The 23,769-nt window shown below is 51.4% G+C and overlaps 1 protein-coding gene across 1 annotated transcript in view; it reads left to right on the top strand.

Moving 5' to 3' along the window:
- Window positions 1–21,260, top strand: part of LOC124697857 — a 22,323-nt gene extending 1,063 nt beyond the window's left edge. The window contains exons 3-5 of the mRNA XM_047230389.1: window positions 2,151–2,472; window positions 2,553–2,754; window positions 21,136–21,260. Of these exons, the coding sequence (XP_047086345.1) occupies window positions 2,151–2,472; window positions 2,553–2,754; window positions 21,136–21,260 (649 nt within the window). The remainder of the gene's footprint in view (window positions 1–2,150; window positions 2,473–2,552; window positions 2,755–21,135) is intronic.
- Window positions 21,261–23,769: the final 2,509 nt, after the last annotated feature.

The following is a 23,769-nucleotide window of genomic DNA, read 5'->3' as shown; positions in this document are numbered from 1 at the left end:
CGCCCTTTTTTCCCGCCCACCCTTTCCCGCCGCTTCTCTCCCGCCCTTTTTTCCCGCCCACCCTTTTCCCGCTCCTTCTCTCCCGCCCTTTTTTCCCGCCCACCCTTTCCCGCCGCTTCTCTCCCGCCCTTTTTTCCCGCCCACCCTTTCCCGCCCATTCTCTCCCGCCATGTTTTCCCGCCGTTTCAGCCCCTCGTCGGCCTATATATAGCCATGGCTTCTCCACTAACAAGCACCAGCAACATTTCTCCCTTCATCACTTCTCTCATCCAATAGAACCACAAAATCCTCCGAGCTGAGCCGCCGCTGAGATGGCTCCTCGTCGCCGTAGCAACACGGGCTTCATCGGCGTTCGCTCGCGGCCCGCGGGACATTTCGCGGCTGAAATCACCGCCGGTGGTACGCGTGTGTGGCTCGGCACCTTCTACACGAAGGAGGCTGCTGCCCGCGCATACGACGTTGCGGCTTGGAGGTTTGGCCGGCCGCGCCACGAAATGAACTTCCCGGAGGTCAGGTCTCTGACGGAAGCTCAGAGTCTCTCTACTGAGCCACTACTTCGCTCACAGGGTGAAGCGCGGCGGGACAGGGCTGGCCAGCGGCGGATTGATACCACCGAGGCGGACGAGCAGTTCATGGCACAGTGGCGCAGAGACCATCCCGGAGACGTCGAGGCAACGCGCGCATTCTGGCAGGAGAAGCAGACGTACAGGAGAGAGAGGAGGGCGGGAAAGCGGCAGAGGAAGGCCGAGGTTGAAGCAGAGTACGCCAAAGGAGAGGCGTCGACATGGGGGGAGAATGATGAACGGTGGTTGTGGAACCTCACAACCACCGCTTCGCAGGACACCCCCGACGAGGATGAAGATTTCGACTTCTCCGATTAATATGTGTGTGTCGAGTCCGTGTGTCTAGCGGGTCATGTGTCGACCCAGTTGTTAAGTGTTTTGTTCGTGTGTGGGTGTAGTTCTTTAAATGCTTTGGTTTGTGTGTGGGTCTAGTTCTTTAAGTGTTTTGGTTCATGTGTGTGGGTGTAGTTTCTTTAAGTGTTTTGCTTCCTCTCGTGTGGGTGTAGTTCTTTAACTCGTTTCGGTTCGTGTGTGGGTCTAGTTCGTAAGCGCTTTGGTATGTGTGTGAGTCTAGTTATTTAAGTATTTTGTATCGTGTGTGGGTCTTAAGTATTTTGTATCGTGTGTGGGCCATTCACCCCCTCCGAGGTTCGATTTCGGCGAAGGGGTTCTATACCGCCCTTATACATATATATAGGTTTCCCGCAAAGGGGTTCGCCAAAATAGCAAGTGAGAAATAAATAAACAAAAAAAATGATTGGGATTAATAATTATCTCTTTGATGCAAAAAAAATGGAAAAACAAAAAAATGTTTGTGCCGACGGCCGTGGTTGTGCCGTGGGTCACCGTCGGCACATCGAAGGGGGACCCAGCTGCAGCCCCTGTGCCGACGGCCGCGGTTGTGCAGTGGGCTACCGTCGGCACAGCAGTAGACGGCGCCGTGACAGCCTAACGGCTGGACCCGCCTGTTAGCGCGTGTACCGACGGTCGACGCTGTGCCGACGGTGACCTTCGGCCGCCAACTACCTGTGCCGACGGTCCACTTTGCGCCGACGGTGACCGTCGGTGTAGCCAGCAGTGTGCCGACGGCCGACCTGTGCCGACGGTCATCTCCGTCGCCGGTCGACGAGGTCCTATGTGCCGACGGCCCCGACATTTGGCCGTCGGCACATAGGCTGGCCGTCGGCACACGCCGCCTCTCCCGTAGTGTTATATGACACAAACCGAGAACGCCATGTAATTGTGGATGGAGGGAGTATCACAAGCACTCGTGTTTTGCTCGTTCTCATTGAGTCAAGCCATGTACCCAACCTGCTCATGCCATTATATTCTGCATCCACACCTTGCAGCTCTTTAATCCACGATGCCAAATTTGAATTTCAAATAATAAACTTGTCAGATTTTATAACTTTTTGTGCACTCATACACACACCAAGACTTCATCATAGAAAATAAACACAGAAAGACTTTGTTATAGAAATAAATAGTAAATGGATAAACACACCAGTAAACTTTTTTGCTTGGTAGGGGGATGTTATGTGGTATTTGATTATTTTTTAGTGAGGTTATAATTTGTCAATGCACTAGGAGTCGAGCAGTTGGGGATTCCAAGGAAAAGAGTACCCAATGGAATAGGAGCCGAGTCGGTTGGGCTTCCGAAGAAAGGAGTACTCCTGAAGGTGTCAACATGGAGGAGCATGCTTGGAAGTTTCGGTTCACTTTTCCCCAACCACCGAGAAAGTATGGTGGCCCGGGTTTCGTTCACGGACGTTCAGTTTTACCGAGGCAGAAGAAACCTTCAGAGGTGAGGAATGCACTCCGCGAAAAAAGAATCATGGCCAGACAAAAGGTTGCACGTTACCATGCCGAGGTAGCCCTGCATAAATACAACACAGCAAACAACACAAAGGTAACCCTCCCTCCCTCGGTCCCTCTCTCTCTCTTCTCCCTGTCTTATACTTTAACGTATTTTTCCATCTTGTTTTTCAGTTTGAACTGGTGGAGATACGAGTAATCCGTTTATTTTTTGAGTTTGGAGGTGGCTGTATCCATTATAACTTCACAGCTAAGTCTGGGGATCATCATATTGATGATGACAGCAGTACCAAGCTATTCTTCTCTGAAGTTAACGCCAGCTTTCAGAATGAAAATGATGTAGTCTTGTGCTGTATAGTTGGGGGAAATGATGCAGGTACATACTTACCTAGGCTTGTTTACCCTGCTTCATGTTTGTTCAATTCCTAATTACTCCTAGTGGGCCTTCACCCATATTAGATCCAAGATATCACATATAAGACAGGGCCGGCTCTGGCCATAGGCGACCATGGGCAACGCCCATGGGCCACCGCCTTGAGGGGGCCCCATCAGTGCACATCTCCACTATACTCTCCCGCTGGAAAAAGGGAGAAGGGTCAAAGGCCCAGCGTGAGTTTGCTACAGAATGAAATAAGACCAGGAGGAGAACCTACGCACCATGACGGGAGGGAATCAGACGAAAAGAAAAGAGCGATCGGACTCGATCACCTCCGCCTCGCCTAGCCCCCGAGTTGCTTGGACTCCCAGTACCAGTCCAGGTCGTCAAGCCAGACAACCAGTTGCTAGATCCAGATCCCCTTCTTCTACGATCTACTGCTTAGGTACTTCTGCTACACGCCTACACTGTTTACCGATCAGAAATTGTAAAAGTGGGTAGTTGTTCCTGCGTAAGCTCTAAATGTTGGAGCTGTAAAAGTGGGTAGTTATTCCTGTGCGCAATTTGTGCCGCGCGCTTTTTCCGGCACGGTAGATATAATGCACGAGATAGTGTTTTTGCAGCGCGCTCTATTTTACAACACCGGTTGCAGCATCTGTTGGACCATCAATGTGCGTCTCTCGCGCGCTAAGTTAGTCGCTGTTCGACGTGATTTTGTAGTCGGCAAATAAAAATCAAGTGATATAGTGGTGTGTATGAAGTGCAAATACAGAAGGTCTTATCAAAGTTAGACACTTTCTCAAGAACATGAGATCCGGGGTGGACGTATAAATACTTGTGCCCACCTATGCTAATCTCTTATTCAAATGGGTGTTGGCTATACATGCACGTTTTGCTGTATCCAGGTCTATACTAAATCAAATCGATCGTTTGCTTGCTAGCTGTCCAGGCATGCATGGTTTGGCTGTACGTCATGTGCACGCATACGTGTGCGTACGAATACAGCATACGCGTCCTGGCCGCCCTGGAGCATCGGAGGTGCATGTCCGCTGCAGCACGCCCGCCTCCCGTTTCAGCCTCGCGCCGAACGGCACAGCGAACTGATGGATAAGGATCAAGCTATTGGATGAGATAAGCCCATCTCAAGCCAAGCCGTAAATTGAGCAACAGCACGACAACCTGAGAACGGCGCCCGCGCAGCGCGTTCTTTTCAGTTCGGCCTGGACGCTCGTCTATAAAACGAACGGAGCGGCAGCTGAGAAAAGGAGAGAACAGGGAGGAAACTGGGCAGCGGCTGACGCGCCTAACAAATGGCCAGAGAGCCGGGGCAGCGGATCCGCCCCGCAACGTGAAGACGGAGGTTGCCGATCGAGGACGTCGCGGACACGGCGTGCCCGGCAGCGACCCGACGTTGCGCCATGAGCACATCGAGCGGAGCTCTCCGCAACGTTGACAAGGCAAGCTAGCCATGGTGCCGCCGACCCCGACCATGGCCGTGGAAGCCTTGGTCCACCATGCCACCCGCAGAGTACATGATGAACAAGATCGCCTCCATCGTCAAGGACGCCGCCACCGGGGATTCCCATACGCCGCCCGTCCGTGTGCACTTGTGACGCCGGCGGCTGTAGAAATGGAGGCCGCGTCACCGGGATGAGATACATTTTACCTATTACCTAAGAACCATTTTGGTTGTATGGAGCTGCAGGTACGTACACGGGAGCGGACGAGGCGCCCCACGACGTGAAGATGAACGCAAGATCACCGGCGGTCGAGGATGTCGGGGACATGGCGCATCCGGCAGCGACCCGACGCCATGCAGTGATGCACATCAAGCGAAGCTCTCCGCGACGCTGACATGGCAAGCTAGCCATCGCGCCGACGACGCCGACCGTGGCCGTGAAGGCCCTGCTCCTTCACGCCACCGCAGTCTACGGCGACCAAGATCATCTCCGTCGACGAGGACGCCGCCGCTGGAGCTTCCCATATGCAGCCCGTCGGCGTGCACCCGAACTTGAAGACGGAGGTCGGCAAGCTCACGGAGACCGGCGCCGACAGCCTCGACGCTGAGCCGGGATGCAGAAGAATTGTCAATGGAGCTCCATGCCGTCGGCTACAACGCCGATGGTCAGAATCCCTCACGACGACGTGTCAGGCGCGGACGTCGACAGTCTTCTACCATCTAACACTAACTCGGCTGCATCTTGTAGCTGTGCGTATTTGCTTTGGTACAGATTGACGCATCATGCAATCCATGGACCTAGAATGTGCTGGCATGCGTGCGTACATGCCGCGCTCGAGTGCTCCTGAAGAAGGCGTCGGTGGTTGGAGCTTCTTCGTGCGTCCACAACCTGGCCCTTCACCTGGACACGACGGCAGCAGCACACGGCGGAGAGAAGAAATGAAGGCAGCGGCTGACGCGGCCACGGAGCCGGGGCAGCGGACGCGCCCCGCAACATGAAGACGTACGGAGGTGTCGCCGATCACTAGCGAACAAGGACGTCAGCGATTGAGGACGTCGGCGACATGACGCGTCCGGCAGCGACCCGATGCCACGCTGTGATGCACATCAAGCGAAGCTCTCCGCGACGCTGACAAGGCAAGCTAGCCATCGCGCCGACGACGCCGACCATGGCCGTGAAGGCCCTGCTCCTCCACGCCACCACAGTCGACGAGGACGCCACCGCTGGAGCTTCCCATATGCAGCCCATCGGCGTGCACCCGGACTTGAAGACGGAGGCTGTTGGCAAGCGCCGGAACTCCATCTCACCGGCAGGCGTGGCACTGTCGCCAGCGGTCCCGGTGTTGTGCCAGCATGCAAACCTCGAGGGATGGCCATGAAGCTTGACGCCGTCGGCTGCAACGCCGATGATCAGAAGCCCTCACAACTGTATGTACGTGCTTAATGGAGATACACGTCTCTTCAATCTAAAAGATCAACAACGTGCCCACATGCACGTGTACATGCTGCCACCAGGCGCGCGCGAAGATGGCTACGGTTGAGGGATCAACGACCGGCCCTTCCCACGACCATGCCGTCTCGACGCCATCTCAACTTCTGTCCAAGACTTCGACATCGAGGGCAGTGAAACCCGCGCGCCCATGCTCATCAGTGGCTTGACGGGAAATCCACGTCGCCAAGTTCTAGATGGAGAGAATCGGCGCATGCAATTCGGCTAGAAATGATCACGTACATATGTACAGAAGGAGCCAATGCATACGCGCTATGGCCCTCTAAATCACACCGGTCAAGATTTAGACTAATTAACCATTATTTTGTTACATGTATGTGTGTTCTGGTATCAGGTACGAATGGATCCATGCAAGCGGACATGACCAGACGAAGTCACCACGCCAATGTCCGGAGGTCGTCTCACCATGGACGCCGAGGAGCCAGCTCCATCACGCCCGCTGCAAGCTCGACATCCACGCACATCGATCGCCTTCAACGGAGCTTCAACCAGACCACGTCGACATGCCGGCACACCTTCATCAGCCCCTCCCATACATGGACACCAACTACATCGACACGAAGATCGTCTTCATCGACTCGCTGGCAAGGCGGCGAGGACGCCAACTACATTGGCACGCTGCCATTCATCTACGCCAAGCGACTACGCTAGTCGAGTCACACGACCACGGCATATCAAGCCTCCATGGGCCCATGCACACCTCCGACATCACAAGATCTACATCGCCAAGTTCATACATCATCGTCATCAAGCATCGCTGTCACGCGACGACGTTTAAGTCTACTCCGACAACCACATCAACCCTCTTCCCCAACATCGGCCTAGCACCGTCGAGGCGAAGCCACTTCGCCGACATGTCTTTTCTCCGATGAAGCAAACCATTTCTTGCCGGGCACCGACGAGGCGAAGGCAAGACATCAAGTCCGGCACCGACGAGGCGGACACTACCAGGCCTGGCACCGACGAGGCGAAGGCCGCCCATCTGTCTGAGCTGACGAGGCCAGGCATCTTCATCATCGGACATCGACAAGCCGGAGAGTATGGCTAAGCATCGCCGGGACGACGGACGTACCGTCCCGCTCTCCACTTCACCATCCCATCATCATCGTCTACGCCAAGTGCATGGAGAAGACGAGGCCTGAAGACGACGACCATTGCAGCAGCTTAATCGGAGGTGGTCCGCGGCGTTGACTCGCGGACGTAATTAATCGGGAGCCTTCCGAGGCCCCGTGAACCAGAACACATAATCGCCCAAGTCATATTGGCCGCGCTAGCAGGCCACGGAGCGCATATGTAAAGGGATCTTGTAATTTCGTTTCTCCATTGAGAGATTAATAAAAATACATGTTTCCCTATATTTTATTTGTGTACTTATGTACACTGGCACGCCCGCATATTTATTTTCCCCTGGCGCGTAGAGAGATAATATTTAGTCCACCATTTATTATTTCTGGTGTCAAACAAAATGGCACGCCCGGTGGGACCTGGTTCTCCTCCCATCTTTGCTGCGCAACAATGGTCGTCGAATTCGTCTTCATGATCTTCTCCATAATACAAGACAGTGAAGTTATTTATCTTTGGGTATTCTAGTCGGGGCCTTATGTTGCAAAATGGCCCGGATAACTCCCTCACAATTCAAGAGCCAAGTGTGATCACTTTTTCTGGTGGATTCGGTGGGAATCCACGGGTGCATGTCCAACATGCCTTGATACATGGGTTCTGTCCGAATTACGGCGACCAGTTAATAAGGTGCCATGCATTATATAAGGGGTCTAAGGTGTTTTACTCTCCCCAAGACTTTCACTGGTGGACCATTTCATCGTCCACCTTTTATGGCAGGCTTCGCCGATCTCCGAATCACGTCCAATTGTACTTGGGGAAATTTCGTGAAGCCGGAATTTACCTTGTTCCGTGCAAAAACAAGCTTCAGCAATCTTGACTAGAAGCCTAGTACACCTGCGACCGAACCTATCCTTGGTCGCCCCGTGAAGACGGTGATTCTAATTGATGGAAGGGTGGCATACTCCTTTGATGAAGAAGCGAATGGTCCGTCTTCTCTGACCTCATCGGGCTCGGCCCGTCTTCTCCGACCTACTCGGGCTCGGATGCGAGGGCGATGTGCTGAGCGGATATCTTCACCAAGCGCAGGTTCTACCAGAAGAGCTATGGAATCTTTAGCCTTCACATGTTGCACTTTGGTTTTGCACCACATGCATCACATTATTTCACCTTTTTCCATGATCCGAGGCAATTACTAAGTATAAATAATGATTTTTCCTACAAATATAAACTACTGTTTGAAGAATTGGCTACCTTGGGACTTGTCGGAGGGCATCGGAACATGTCGTGCTGCAGTGGAGCTGCTCTCACATTCGTAATGCACGACACATGTCAATTGCATGCTTCGGAGGCGGTGGAGAAGACTATTTGGGCACTTCGACACCGAGACTCCATGCTCATCATTTTTCCTGGCGTTTCTCAGGTTCACGGAGGCTCGCGTTCCGGGGAAGACTATAGGAAAAGATCAAGAAAATGCTGCCCGACCCAACACAAGTTGAGGTTCGGTGCGTAGCCCCTTGGCAACCCCGGGGCGTGCCACCATAAGCTCCAGATAAAGTGCCAGAGGGTTTTCTTAGTCCACCAAGGTGAATGACTGTTTTCCAAGTTCTCAAGGTGGGTCCCTGTCCAAAATAGAAGAATATTCTCGAAGAAGTTCCAGCAATCCTGAGAAGAATAAAGAAAATCTCCAGAAGTTCAAGTGATCCTATAAAGTCCACGGCTGAACAAATAGCTCGTGCAAAGCAATTCTCACAAGAATAAATATCTTCAAGAGTTCAAAGAAGCAAGCCAAGAAATCCTCGGCAGTAAGGGAACCACTCGAAAGGAGGCGGAAGCAGTCATTCACCACCCCTCAACCAAGGCATGGATTATTTTCGGCCATTTGTCCTAAAACCATTTACCCCAATTGACCTCACCTAAGTCTTTATGTTCTTAGAGGCTCACTCCGGGGGCATGTTTGAGTTGTGGGGTTTCACTCGGTACGATGATGGGCTAGAATATGATTTTTTGCTGCCTCTCGGAAGCATCCATGAAGCATGTCGTCTCCACACACACACACTCTAAAGGAAACTCAATATTGAGTTGCGACGGTCATGGTTCTCTGACGTTTCCCCAATGACGAGTCCTTTGGTAGCCTTTTCCGATTACACCACTATGCCTCATGGCTTAAAGAAATTTTTTTTTAAACATGTTACAAAACATACCTGCTTGCATTTTCTTTGCATTCACACTTGGTGCAGCTATAATCATCATGGCGCACACATTGAACCTGCGCTAAGAAGATGGCTACTGGACCACCATATCAGTGTGTCCATGATACCGCCCATGACCTCACGGTGTCTAGTGGCTTACGCCAACAGAGAATAAACATTGGCGGCTAGGGCAGGCGACATCCATGCTCAGAAGGTGGCCCGATGGCTCCCTGTCACCCGTATATCTACATCAACCTACGTCATGGTGCTGGGGCAGCAACTTCCATGCGCCGTGACATCGCCGACGACTTCTCGGCGCTCCATCTTCTACATCGACCTACGTCATGGTGCTGGGGCAGCAACTTCCATGCGCCGTGACATCGCCGGAGATTTCTCGGCGCTCCATCTTCTACATCGACCTACGTCATGGTGCAGAGGCAGCAACTTCCATGCGCCGTGACATCGCCGACGACTTCTCGGCGCTCCATCTTCTACATCGACCTACGTCATGGTACTGGGGCAGCAACTTCCATGCGCCGTGACATCGCCGGCGATTTCTCGGCGCTCCATCTTCTACATCGACCTACGTCATGGTACAGGGGCAGCAACTTACATGCGCCGTGACATCGCCGACGACTTCTCGGCGCTCCATCTTCTACATCGACCTACGTCATGGTGCTGGGGCAGCAACTTCCATGCGTCGTGACATCGCTGTCAACTTCTCGGCGCTCCATCTTCTACATCGACCTACGTCATGGTACTCGGGCAGTAACGCCCATGCGCCATGACATCGCCGTCTTCTTCTCGGCGTCAGACCTTCTGCATCGACCTACATCATGGCGCTGGGGGCAATAACGCCCATGCACCATGACATCGCCAACGACTTGTCGGCGCTTGATCTACTACATCGACCTACATCACGGCACTGGGGGCAGTAACTCCCATGCGCCATGACGCCGCCGGTGACTTCTCGGCGCTCGATCATCCACACCAACCTACACCACGACACTGGGGGCAGTAACACCCATACGCCATGACATCGCCGACGACCTTTCGGCGCTCGGTCATCGACACCAATCTACGTATCGGCACTGGGGCAGCAATACCCATGCGCCGTGACATCTCCGACGACTTCACGGCACCTTTATAATCTACATCAAGGATATCATGAGCACACGGGTTGGCAACACCTGTGTTTCTGTGTTTCTATGATGCTGATGGCGCCCCAGCGCCTAGTCTACAATTACAATAATGCCAGGGGCAGCACCGCCCCTCGGTCATCAACACAGCCGATGGCTACCCCGGCATGCTACTGTTCACTTAAATATGAGCGGTCGATGGCTTTCTGATGCTTCTTCTTTGTATAAGACCACGACAAGGTGGAGGGCTTCTACCGTTTTGTTCGTGCGTCTCTACCAAGTTTATGGGAGCAGTGTAGCGCGCCAGTGCGGCCAGCGTGAATCTGTGAAACCCTTCGACCTAGTCGGCTGGCACTGCAACTGCTAAGCGGTCGCGACTAGATTGATAAAAAATTCTTCAAGACATGGCATGGTATTTCGCCGTCGAATGAAGGCAATGTGAGGTTGTCTTATTGCCTGGCACCGTGACTGTTTCATGGTCGCAACAAGCCTCCTTACGCCCGATGCAAGTGCGGATGAACTTACCTGCACTAGACTAACGGTCTCTTCTCAAGGAAAATGCACACTATTGACGTACCTATTGATGTTGTTCTATACAAGATGTTTGTTTGGCTGCACATGGAGGCCAGCGGTCGTGACCACGTCGTTACGGCTATGGAGCCCGCGTCGGTCAACCGGTTGATCACCCGCGGCACGACCCTAAAATTTCCTCGCGACGTTTGGCTTGCGAGGTTGCGCCCACAGCCTTAATCAACTGGGCGTGTGGCATTCTCATCTTTATATAAAAATGCTTCTGAGCAAATGGATAAAAATAGATAGGCGCATGTATAGAGATGCCCTGTATTGCTGGTAGTGCGTCATCTGGACGCCTGCTTCTTTTATTATTTGCACTTATTGTTCAAGCATGCAGCGTGAAGGAAGATTAAAAGAAAGCCATGGATTGCTTACATGGTATTTATATGGATGGTATCTCTGGCGGGCGACTTAAATCTCGTCGATCGTGTTCAGATTGAATCGTATTTATCTGTTGTACGGTTCTCGCCTTTGACGCTAAAACGAGTAGCAGGAAGTACAAAATTATGTCAAACACCACAGCAGTGCTTACGGCTGATCGATTACTTGATCGTCAGACAGCACGCGTATGGAATTTATGAGTATATAAACTCTTAGATTTTCCTCGCCTTTGCTCTTCATATTGGAGCAGACTAAAAAAATGAGTTTGCCCGATGGAGCTATGGCCGAGCTGCTATTGCTTGTAGCACCAAGCTCAACAGCGAAGGAACAACCATGAACACTGGAAAGATCTCGGCACCCGTCGTCCAGGGCATCGCCGTGCTCGATGACGAGGCAAAGCTGATGAAGACCTTTGCAATTGATGCTTCGCGCTGAAACTTGCTTTCGGTGCGCGTTGTCATTTCGGATTAGATCTTGCCAAGGTGGTGCCCTCAGACCGCACGGCAATCTTCATGTTCAAATAACGAGAAAGAAAGGCCGCAAAGAAAATGCGCTGCTTGATTTTGTTTTCTCACCAAGTCGAGTTTGATCTGCTTCGCGCTCGAACTCAACTTGGTGAGGGGGCATTTGTTCGACGTGATTTTGTAGTCGGCAAATAAAAATCAAGTGATATAGTGGTGTGTATGAAGTGCAAATACAGAAGGTCTTATCAAAGTTAGACACTTTCTCAAGAACATGAGATCCGGGGTGGACGTATAAATACTTGTGCCCACCTATGCTAATCTCTTATTCAAATGGGTGTTGGCTATACATGCACGTTTTGCTGTATCCAGGTCTATACTAAATCAAATCGATCGTTTGCTTGCTAGCTGTCCAGGCATGCATGGTTTGGCTGTACGTCATGTGCACGCATACGTGTGCGTACGAATACAGCATACGCGTCCTGGCCGCCCTGGAGCATCGGAGGTGCATGTCCGCTGCAGCACGCCCGCCTCCCGTTTCAGCCTCGCGCCGAACGGCACAGCGAACTGATGGATAAGGATCAAGCTATTGGATGAGATAAGCCCATCTCAAGCCAAGCCGTAAATTGAGCAACAGCACGACAACCTGAGAACGGCGCCCGCGCAGCGCGTTCTTTTCAGTTCGGCCTGGACGCTCGTCTATAAAACGAACGGAGCGGCAGCTGAGAAAAGGAGAGAACAGGGAGGAAACTGGGCAGCGGCTGACGCGCCTAACAAATGGCCAGAGAGCCGGGGCAGCGGATCCGCCCCGCAACGTGAAGACGGAGGTTGCCGATCGAGGACGTCGCGGACACGGCGTGCCCGGCAGCGACCCGACGTTGCGCCATGAGCACATCGAGCGGAGCTCTCCGCAACGTTGACAAGGCAAGCTAGCCATGGTGCCGCCGACCCCGACCATGGCCGTGGAAGCCTTGGTCCACCATGCCACCCGCAGAGTACATGATGAACAAGATCGCCTCCATCGTCAAGGACGCCGCCACCGGGGATTCCCATACGCCGCCCGTCCGTGTGCACTTGTGACGCCGGCGGCTGTAGAAATGGAGGCCGCGTCACCGGGATGAGATACATTTTACCTATTACCTAAGAACCATTTTGGTTGTATGGAGCTGCAGGTACGTACACGGGAGCGGACGAGGCGCCCCACGACGTGAAGATGAACGCAAGATCACCGGCGGTCGAGGATGTCGGGGACATGGCGCATCCGGCAGCGACCCGACGCCATGCAGTGATGCACATCAAGCGAAGCTCTCCGCGACGCTGACATGGCAAGCTAGCCATCGCGCCGACGACGCCGACCGTGGCCGTGAAGGCCCTGCTCCTTCACGCCACCGCAGTCTACGGCGACCAAGATCATCTCCGTCGACGAGGACGCCGCCGCTGGAGCTTCCCATATGCAGCCCGTCGGCGTGCACCCGAACTTGAAGACGGAGGTCGGCAAGCTCACGGAGACCGGCGCCGACAGCCTCGACGCTGAGCCGGGATGCAGAAGAATTGTCAATGGAGCTCCATGTTAAACAACAAGATATGTGTTACAGTTAGAGATAGATAGAATCAAGTTGTTAGGAGTTTGTTCAACTTGGGCTTCACGTTGTAATCCATCGGACCCAGATGAGGATCACGATGGCTCCTTCTTTCTCTCATCTCTCGTTGTAACCTCTCGATGTAATCTCTCGGGCCTTGCCCCTATATATTAACACGCAGCCGATGGGAGGCCAACCATCGTTAAACCATAGCGTGAACTTTCACATGGTATCAGAGCCACTTCTTCCCAAACACATCTAGCCAAAATTCATGTGCCTCGCTCCTCCCACCGCTGCCATGGTGAATCCCTTCTCCGGCATCAGCGTGAGCGAAAAACTGACAAGGAAGAACTACCTCCTATGGCAGTCCCTTGTGCTGCCTCCCATCCGTGGCGCCCGGAGGATGAATTTCCTCGACGAGAAGGCCGAGCCACCACCAGAGTCCATCACCGTCGAGAAGGACGGCAAGACCACCAAGGAGGAAAACCCTGCGTACTATACGTGGGTAGAGGCGGACCAGCAGGTACTGTCTTTTATTTTGAGCACTCTGTCGCCTGATGTTGCTGTTGCTACTATTGGCATGGACACGGCGGCTGAAGTATGGGCAGCGATCAAAACCATGTTTGCTGCCCAATCGAAGACGCGGGTATCAAACCTGCGCGTTGCCCTCGCCAGGACAAAGAAGGAGGGCAACATGACGACGACGCAATACTTCACCACGATGAAGGGCTTCGCCGATGAGCTCGCAGCTGCGGGTCGAACGATCGACGAGGACGAACTCGTTGAGTATCTCCTCGCCGGTCTTGATGATACCTACAATCCCCTCTTCGCCGCCATCGGGATAAACGGTGCGGAGGATCTCACCGTGGGCGAGCTTTACGCCCAAGTCTGCGCCTACGACAATCGACTCAACCTTCTCGGAGATGACTCCGGTGGAGGCTCCTCCGCCAACCTCGCCGCTCGTGGACGCGGCAACAGCCGTGGTGGACGCGGCAACCGTGGTGGACGACGCGGTGGCGGCCGCGGAAACAGTCGTGGCCATGGCCGCGGCGGACGCGGCAACAACAGTGGACGCCGTGGCGGTGGACGCAGCACCAGGAACCGCGACGACACCGTCTGCCAGATATGTGGCAAAGCTGGCCATGAGGCATGGCGCTGCTGGCATCGTTACTCTGATGACGAAGGCGAAGAAGAGGAGGAGGAGAAGGGCGCTCACGCAGCGTCCTACGGCGTGGACACCAACTGGTGCTACGACACTGGTGCCACCGACCACATCACCGGTGAGCTCAACAAACTCACCATGAAGGAGAAGTATCAAGGCCGTGAGCAAGTCCACACGGCCAATGGTCAAGGTATGAACATTAGCCATGTCGGTCATACAATTGTCAATTCTCCCTCAAAAACTTTACATCTTAAAAATATTCTGCATATTCCGCAAGCCACCAAAAGCCTAATTTCCGTTCATAGATTTACCAAAGACAACAATGTCTATATTGAATTTCACCCTTGGTATTTTTATGTCAAGGATCTGGCCACGAGGAAGGTACTTCTCAAAGGTAGATGCATCAAAGGCCTCTACCCCAACGTTTCTTCAGCAAAATTCAAGAATAAGCGAGCTCTTAGTGTCATCAAGCCTTCAGCTTCGAAATGGCATAGCCGCCTAGGACATCCCTCGTTTCGTATTGTTCAACAAGTCATTAGTAAACATAAGCTTCCTTGCTCAAATAAGTCTAGTAACGAGTCTATTTGTGATTCTTGTCAGAAAGCTAAAAGTCATCAGTTGCCTTATGTAAGATCTACTAGTGTCTCCACTGCCCCATTGCAACTTGTATTCAGTGATGTGTGGGGCCCTGCGCCATCCTCTGTAGGAAGAAAATCCTACTATGTAAGTTTCATTGATGACTATAGCAAGTTTGTTTGGATTTATCTTCTCAAAAAGAAGTCAGATGTCTATCAAATCTTTCATGATTTTCAAAACCTTGTTGAACGCCAATTTGATACAAAGATCCTTGCCATTCAATCCGATTGGGGTGGAGAATATGAGAAACTAAATTCCTTCTTCCAAAAAGTTGGCATAGAACATCATGTATCCTGCCCTCATGCACACCAACAAAATGGAGCAGCTGAACGCAAACACCGACACATTGTAGAAGTTGGTCTTGCTCTTCTTGCCAATGCATCCATGCCTTTAAAATTTTGGGATGAAGCTTTCTTGACCGCCACCTATCTCATCAACATACTTCCTTCAAAGGTCACTGCCAATGAAACTCCTATGGAACGCCTTTTTCACAAAACTCCAGATTATGCATCTCTCCGTGTTTTTGGTTGTGCTTGCTGGCCCAACCTTCGGCCATACAACAAACACAAACTTGCCTTTCGGTCTAAACAGTGTGTTTTTCTTGGCTATAGTCACATGCATAAGGGTGTGAAATGTCTTGATGTCAAATCTGGTCGAGTCTATATATCTCGTGATGTTGTTTTTGACGAAACGGTGTTCCCCTTTGCTGCTCTTAATCCCAATGCAGGCTCATTGCTACGGCAAGAAATTCTACTCCTTCCAGAGTCACTTCAAAATTCATCGGTGTCATCTCATGAGGGGGAAAACAATTGTACTGATCTAACACCTAATGTCTCTGTAAATCCTGGTATTTCTAGTGCCTCTCAGGTACAGCAAGAAGCAGGAACAAATTTGGAGCAAAATGGTGTTGAAACGGATGCAAACGAAGCAGAAACATGTGCTACATCGCATGTGTACGCGCCAGGCACGGAAATTGATGAAGATTCGCCTGGGATCACGCGCCGTACCTCCGACACCAGCAGATCAGCGTCGGGATCGCCACCGAATCCCGCGTCTCGATCCAGCACGGGTGCGCAGGCTGCCTCCTCGCGCGGACGAGCAGGCACCGAATCACCGCATGCCACGCGGAGCCGGTCGCTGTCGCCGGCCCACTCGCGGGACCCACAACCCGCGTCGTCTTCTGCCACGGACACGACGTCGTCACGCACGGAATCTTCCGCAGCGGGATCAGCGTCACACCAGGCCGTGCATGCTCCAGGATCTTCTGCGTCAAGGCGTTCTGCAGTGCAACCTGCAGCACCAGTTTACAGAACAAGATCAAGAACGGGTAACTCAAAACCAAAAACTTATACTGATGGTACAGTTCGATATGGCTTATCTTGTACTGTAGATGAACCTGAAAATCTCGAAAAAGCTTTAGCAAATTCAAATTGGAAAAATGCTATGGATGATGAGTATAGGGCCTTAATGGAAAATAAAACATGGCACCTAGTACCATATAAAAAGGGTAGCAACCTTATAGATTGTAAATGGGTCTATAGAATTAAAAAAAGGGCTGATGGAACTATTGATAGATATAAGGCTAGGTTAGTAGCAAAAGGCTTTAAACAAAGATATGGTATAGACTATGAAGACACTTTTAGTCCTGTTGTAAAAGCCGCTACTATCAGACTTGTTTTAGCCATTTCAGTTTCAAAAGGATGGACCCTAAGACAGCTAGATGTGAAGAATGCGTTTCTTCATGGCGTTCTGGAAGAAGAAGTTTATATGAAGCAGCCACCTGGTTATGAGAATGCACGTGCACCCTCCTTTGTGTGCAAATTGGACAAGTCATTGTATGGACTTAAACAAGCTCCAAGAGCATGGTTTTCCATGCTAAGTTCAAAGCTTCAAGAACTTGGTTTTCTGGCATCCAAGGCAGATACATCACTATTTATATATCACAGGTCAGGTATCACCATTTATGTGCTAGTGTATGTTGATGATATCATAGTCACTAGCTCCTCCAGCAAAGCCATTACAGCACTTCTTCATGATCTTAATTCCTCTTTTGCATTAAAAGATCTTGGTGACTTGCATTACTTCTTGGGAATTGAAGTTAAACAGTCTAATCATGGTATTGTTCTAACTCAAGAGAAGTATGCTTTAGACCTGCTTGACCGAGTTGGGATGAAAAAGTGTAAAACATTTCCCACACCATTGTCAGCCTCAGAAAAACTCTCAGTTACAGAAGGAGAACTTCTAGGACCTGAAGATAGTACAAGATACAGAAGCATTGTTGGAGCATTACAGTATCTAACTCTTACACGGCCAGATATTGCCTTTTCTGTTAACAAGGTATGCCAGTTTCTTCATGCTCCTACTACTGTACCATTGGACAGCTGTGAAAAGAATTTTGAGGTATGTCAGTGGTACAGCGAGCATTGGATTAACCTTTCGAAGGTCACCCTCTACTCTTATAAGTGCCTTCTCAGATGCTGATTGGGCAGGCTGTGTAGATGACAGAAGGTCCACAGGAGGCTTTGCAGTGTTCTTTGGACCCAATTTAATTTCTTGGAGTGCTAGGAAACAAGCAACAGTGTCCAGGTCAAGCACAGAGGCTGAATATAAATCTCTAGCTAATGCTACAGCTGAAGTCATTTGGATGGAGTCCCTTTTAGGAGAACTTGGTGTCAAAAGGAGACAAATCCCTTGCTTATGGTGTGATAATATGGGAGCAACATATCTTTCAGCTAATCCTATTTTTCATGCCAGAACAAAGCACATAGAAATAGACTTTCATTTTGTAAGAGAAAGAGTAGCAAATAAGCAATTAGAGATCAGATTTATTTCCTCTAAAGACCAAGTGGCAGATGGCTTCACAAAGGCATTACCAGCTCGAGAGTTTGAAGCATTCAAGAACAATCTCAACCTCAAGAAGGCTGTGATTGAGGAGGGGTGTTAAACAACAAGATATGTGTTACAGTTAGAGATAGATAGAATCAAGTTGTTAGGAGTTTGTTCAACTTGGGCTTCACGTTGTAATCCATCGGACCCAGATGAGGATCACGATGGCTCCTTCTTTCTCTCATCTCTCGTTGTAACCTCTCGATGTAATCTCTCGGGCCTTGCCCCTATATATTAACACGCAGCCGATGGGAGGCCAACCATCGTTAAACCATAGCGTGAACTTTCACACTCCATGCCGTCGGCTACAACGCCGATGGTCAGAATCCCTCACGACGACGTGTCAGGCGCGGACGTCGACAGTCTTCTACCATCTAACACTAACTCGGCTGCATCTTGTAGCTGTGCGTATTTGCTTTGGTACAGATTGACGCATCATGCAATCCATGGACCTAGAATGTGCTGGCATGCGTGCGTACATGCCGCGCTCGAGTGCTCCTGAAGAAGGCGTCGGTGGTTGGAGCTTCTTCGTGCGTCCACAACCTGGCCCTTCACCTGGACACGACGGCAGCAGCACACGGCGGAGAGAAGAAATGAAGGCAGCGGCTGACGCGGCCACGGAGCCGGGGCAGCGGACGCGCCCCGCAACATGAAGACGTACGGAGGTGTCGCCGATCACTAGCGAACAAGGACGTCAGCGATTGAGGACGTCGGCGACATGACGCGTCCGGCAGCGACCCGATGCCACGCTGTGATGCACATCAAGCGAAGCTCTCCGCGACGCTGACAAGGCAAGCTAGCCATCGCGCCGACGACGCCGACCATGGCCGTGAAGGCCCTGCTCCTCCACGCCACCACAGTCGACGAGGACGCCACCGCTGGAGCTTCCCATATGCAGCCCATCGGCGTGCACCCGGACTTGAAGACGGAGGCTGTTGGCAAGCGCCGGAACTCCATCTCACCGGCAGGCGTGGCACTCGTCGCCAGCGGTCCCGGTGTTGTGCCAGCATGCAAACCTCGAGGGATGGCCATGAAGCTTGACGCCGTCGGCTGCAACGCCGATGATCAGAAGCCCTCACAACTGTATGTACGTGCTTAATGGAGATACACGTCTCTTCAATCTAAAAGATCAACAACGTGCCCACATGCACGTGTACATGCTGCCACCAGGCGCGCGCGAAGATGGCTACGGTTGAGGGATCAACGACCGGCCCTTCCCACGACCATGCCGTCTCGACGCCATCTCAACTTCTGTCCAAGACTTCGACACCGAGGGCAGCGAAACCCGCGCGCCCATGCTCATCGGTGGCTCGACGGGAAATCCACGTCGCCAAGTTCTAGGTGAAGAGAATCGGCGCATGCAATTTGGCTAGAAATGCCCACGTACACATGTACAGAAGGAGCCAATGCATACGCGCTATGGCCCTCTAAATCACACCGGTCAAGATTTAGACTAATTAACCATTATTTTGTTACATGTATGTGTGTTCTGGTATCAGGTACGAATGGATCCATGCAAGCGGACATGACCAGACGAAGTCACCACGCCAATGTCCGGAGGTCGTCTCACCATGGACGCCGAGGAGCCAGCTCCATCACGCCCGCTGCAAGCTCGACATCCACGCACATCGATCGCCTTCAACGGAGCTTCAACCAGACCACGTCGACATGCCGGCACACCTTCATCAGCCCCTCCCATACATGGACACCAACTACATCGACACGAAGATCGTCTTCATCGACTCGCCGGCAAGGCGGCGAGGACGCCAACTACATTGGCACGCTGCCATTCATCTACGCCAAGCGACTACGCTAGTCGAGTCACACGACCACGGCATATCAAGCCTCCATGGGCCCATGCACACCTCCGACATCACAAGATCTACATCGCCAAGTTCATACATCATCGTCATCAAGCATCGCTGTCACGCGACGACGTTTAAGTCTACTCCGACAACCACATCAACCCTCTTCCCCAACATCGGCCTAGCACCGTCGAGGCGAAGCCACTTCGCCGACATGTCTTTTCTCCGATGAAGCAAACCATTTCTTGCTGGGCACCGACGAGGCGAAGGCAAGACATCAAGTCCGGCACCGACGAGGCGGACACTACCAGGCCTGGCACCGACGAGGCGAAGGCCGCCCATCTGTCTGAGCTGACGAGGCCAGGCATCTTCATCATCGGACATCGACAAGCCGGAGAGTATGGCTAAGCATCGCCGGGACGACGGACGTACCGTCCCGCTCTCCACTTCACCATCCCATCATCATCGTCTACGCCAAGTGCATGGAGAAGACGAGGCCTGAAGACGACGACCATTGCAGCAGCTTAATCGGAGGTGGTCCGCGGCGTTGACTCGCGGACGTAATTAATCGGGAGCCTTCCGAGGCCCCGTGAACCAGAACACATAATCGCCCAAGTCATATTGGCCGCGCTAGCAGGCCACGGAGCGCATATGTAAAGGGATCTTGTAATTTCGTTTCTCCATTGAGAGATTAATAAAAATACATGTTTCCCTATATTTTATTTGTGTACTTATGTACACTGGCACGCCCGCATATTTATTTTCCCCTGGCGCGTAGAGAGATAATATTTAGTCCACCATTTATTATTTCTCGTGTCAAACAGTCGCTTTTTTAGATACAACGCCGGTTACATCGACTGTTAGAGATGCTCTTAGGGGCCTCTTTTGTCACCTCGCCCAAGGGCCACGCGAAAGATAGAGCCGGCCCTGATATAAGATATACATTCAATAAACCTGATTGATTTACCTGACCTTGCTATCTAAATGATCTAGTACCACCTTTTTTTTGGAAATGATTTAGTACCACCTAGTTGAGTGTCCTGCAAATATGATGAAGGTATGTCCCAATTGTATACCCTAAACCCTAGAATTCCAGATTGCTGGCACTATGAGTGACAAGCAACATTCAGGGTAGAATCACTATGCACCACTATCCGCATGGATCATCACGCTATGTAGAAAGATGTAGGATATTATGTAATGTTGGTGATTTTATTGCTCTTCTTTCTGCATAAAGTAAAGAGTGTCACTGTACCAGGTCAAAAAAAAGAGTGCCACTATTCATACTTGAACATCCTACACATATGAAGAATTTGTGCTCAAAACGTACGATGGGGCAATTAAGTGAAGTATGTTTTGTTCCAACCATAGTTACTTCCGGTCAGGTCTATACAACATACGTCTTTAGAATAGGATTTAGTCATAAATTTTCGTATTAGGTGCAAACTTTGCCAATCCCCATAACTTTTATTTGTTGCGGTCTTAATTTATTTCCTAATGCTAATATTCAGCTAACTCTCTTGCTTCTCTATCTTTAGGGCATTGCTACGGTTGTGAAGGTCACCAGCCAGTTGTTGTTCACCCTAGCAGCCAAGCTTACGGTGGGGGCAGTAGTACTTGCATCAATTTTCCCGGTTCGGACGGCAGCTCAGATAGTGATTAGTACTATGTGATAGTGCACTTGAAGAAAAATGCAGGCTTTATAAAGTATGTTTAAGATATATTTTTGCATGATGTAAGTAAAGCTGGAGTGGAACATCAGATGAAAGCCGAGTTTCGATTGCATAATCTCATGTTTACAACACGATTTCCTTGCCTTTTGGAATTTTCTATCTAGCATGAAAATGTTGGTTGACGTTTGTCATTTTTGCATATTTTTTTGATATACATGCTTGTGACATGCTATAAGTAGCTTTTTGCACTTTAAGATGCAGATTGATCTTCTAGTTTAAAATGCTAGGCCTGTGCTGCTACTATAGTTGTTCGCTCGGTAACACGCATTGGCTTATGGCTTGTTCAATGACACACAAGACACGCAGTCCATGTTATTTCGAGAAGACAATAAATATAACCGGTATAATGCATTACTTTTTATTGTTATATGTAGCGTTCAATAAAACTTAACTAAAATTAGTAGAAACTGTGTTGATAAGAGAAGACACATGGTATAATGAAGAAAATAATTTTTTTCTGTTTTCTGAGACATCATTCTTAACCTTTTTTCGAAATGGGGAGATATATCACCCCAGCTTCTGCATCCAAAGGATGCACACGGCTTTTTTTATTAAATTATTCACAGAACCTTAATACAAAAGATCAACCTCGAAGCTGTCAGAGTTGTATAGTCTATATTTTTCTATTCCGCAGTGTATAAGGGGCTTACTTGCACATTGTCACACATGTACATGTACTGGCCTATGGCCCTCTGTGAATACTAGTTGCTCATTCACAACATGGTATCAGAGCTCTAGGTTTAGCTCTTTGCACGCTGCAACTCCGATGATCGTTCCGGCCGCCGCTGCTCCACTTTCCTTCTTCGCTCCCGTGCTTGTCGGGATCGAGCTTTTTTAGCCTTCTTTTTCGCCGTTTTGGTGCTCGATTTGGAGCTCCCGCTGCCTCGATCTGCTGCCCACGGCCGGCACGCCCGCAGGCTCGACCCAGCGCCAGCCGGCCAAGCCATGGCCGACCCCATCCCGGCCACCACCGGCCGGCTTCGTCCCCATCCCGGCCACCACCGGCCGGCTCCGTCCCTGCTACGGCCGGCCCCGTCCCCGCAACCACCGGCCGGCCCCGTCCCCGCCACGGCCGGCCCCGCCTCCTCCGGCCCGCCATCTCCGGCGACGCCCAGCCCTCCTCCGGCCAGCCCAGGCGCTGGCAGCCTTCAGCCAGCTCTTCTCATGAGTGCTGCCGAGCCTTGCTGCTGGTGAGCCACCACGCACAACTGGCTCCGGCCAGATCCAGATCTGAGGGTTGACCCAAAAAAAATGGCGTCCTCTGGCTACGTGAGTATCCCTCGTTGTCACGTGATCTTTGATGGTACCAACTATGGAGAGTTTGTTGCCTTTATGCGCATTCACATGTGTGGTCTTCGGCTGTGGGGTGTTCTCACCGGCGAGGTCTCTTGTCCGCTGCGCCCCACTGCTCATGTGCCTCCTACCCTGCTGTCTGTTCCACAGGCTCTTGCTGAGGATGCTTGTCAGGCTGATAGGGAATGCAGCCAAGTCTGCGGAGACTGCTGCTGATGAGGCATATGAGGAGCAGGTACTTGCATATTCAGAGGCACTTGGCTCTTACCGTGATAGTCTGACTGCTTTTACTCAGTGGTGTGATGAGGATGCCAGGGCTGCTGCCGTTCTTTCTCAGAGTGTTCAGCCACAGTTTGCTTCTGAGTTTATGGGCCTCGCTACAGTCGCTGAGATGTGGTCTCACCTTCGTCAGCGCTATCAGCCCTCTGGGGATTCTCTGTACTTGTCTTTGTTGCATGATCTTCAGCAGGGTGACTCTACTGTTGATGAGGTCTACACCCAGAGTGCGGCGATCTGGCGCCAGCTTGACTCTCTTCGCAGTGCTGTTTGTGGTACTTGCCAGTGTTGCCGGAAAGTATGTTCAGATATGGACTTCCAGAGGATCCATGAGTTCCTGTCTAGACTTCGTCCAGAGTTTGAGCCTCGTCGTGCTCAGTTGTTTGCTCGAGGCCGTGTTCCTATCTCAGAGGTGTTGACTGAGCTTCGTGCTGAGGAGACTCGTCTGCGTGGTGCTGGACTGCTTCAGACACCTTATGTTCTTGCTGCTCGAGTTCCCACTGCTCCTGCACCGCCGCTTCTACCCACACCAGCGCCTGCTGCTTCTGGAGGATCCCGCCCTTCTCGCGGTGGGAGTCGCTCTCGCCCTCCTCGGTTTTGCGCTCACTATCGGAGGCCTGGTCACCTTGAGTCTGAATGCTATCAGAAGTAGCGGGGTGTGCCTCCTCGTGCTCCACCTTCAGCACCTGTCACCACCGGCTTCACTGAGCAGGATATAGTGAGGCTTTAGTGTCTCCTTGCCTCCTCCGGCTCTGCTTCGATGGGTACTGCTGCCTCTGCGGCTGTTTCCTCTCCACAGTTAGGTACATCTTCGTGGGTTGTGGATTCTGGAGCTTCTTTTCACACGTCTCCTGATTCTTCTTCTCTTTC

Source organism: Lolium rigidum, chromosome 3, assembly GCF_022539505.1.
Source record: "Lolium rigidum isolate FL_2022 chromosome 3, APGP_CSIRO_Lrig_0.1, whole genome shotgun sequence".
Taxonomy (NCBI): domain Eukaryota; kingdom Viridiplantae; phylum Streptophyta; class Magnoliopsida; order Poales; family Poaceae; genus Lolium; species Lolium rigidum.
This window is presented reverse-complemented; position numbering and strand designations above follow the sequence as displayed.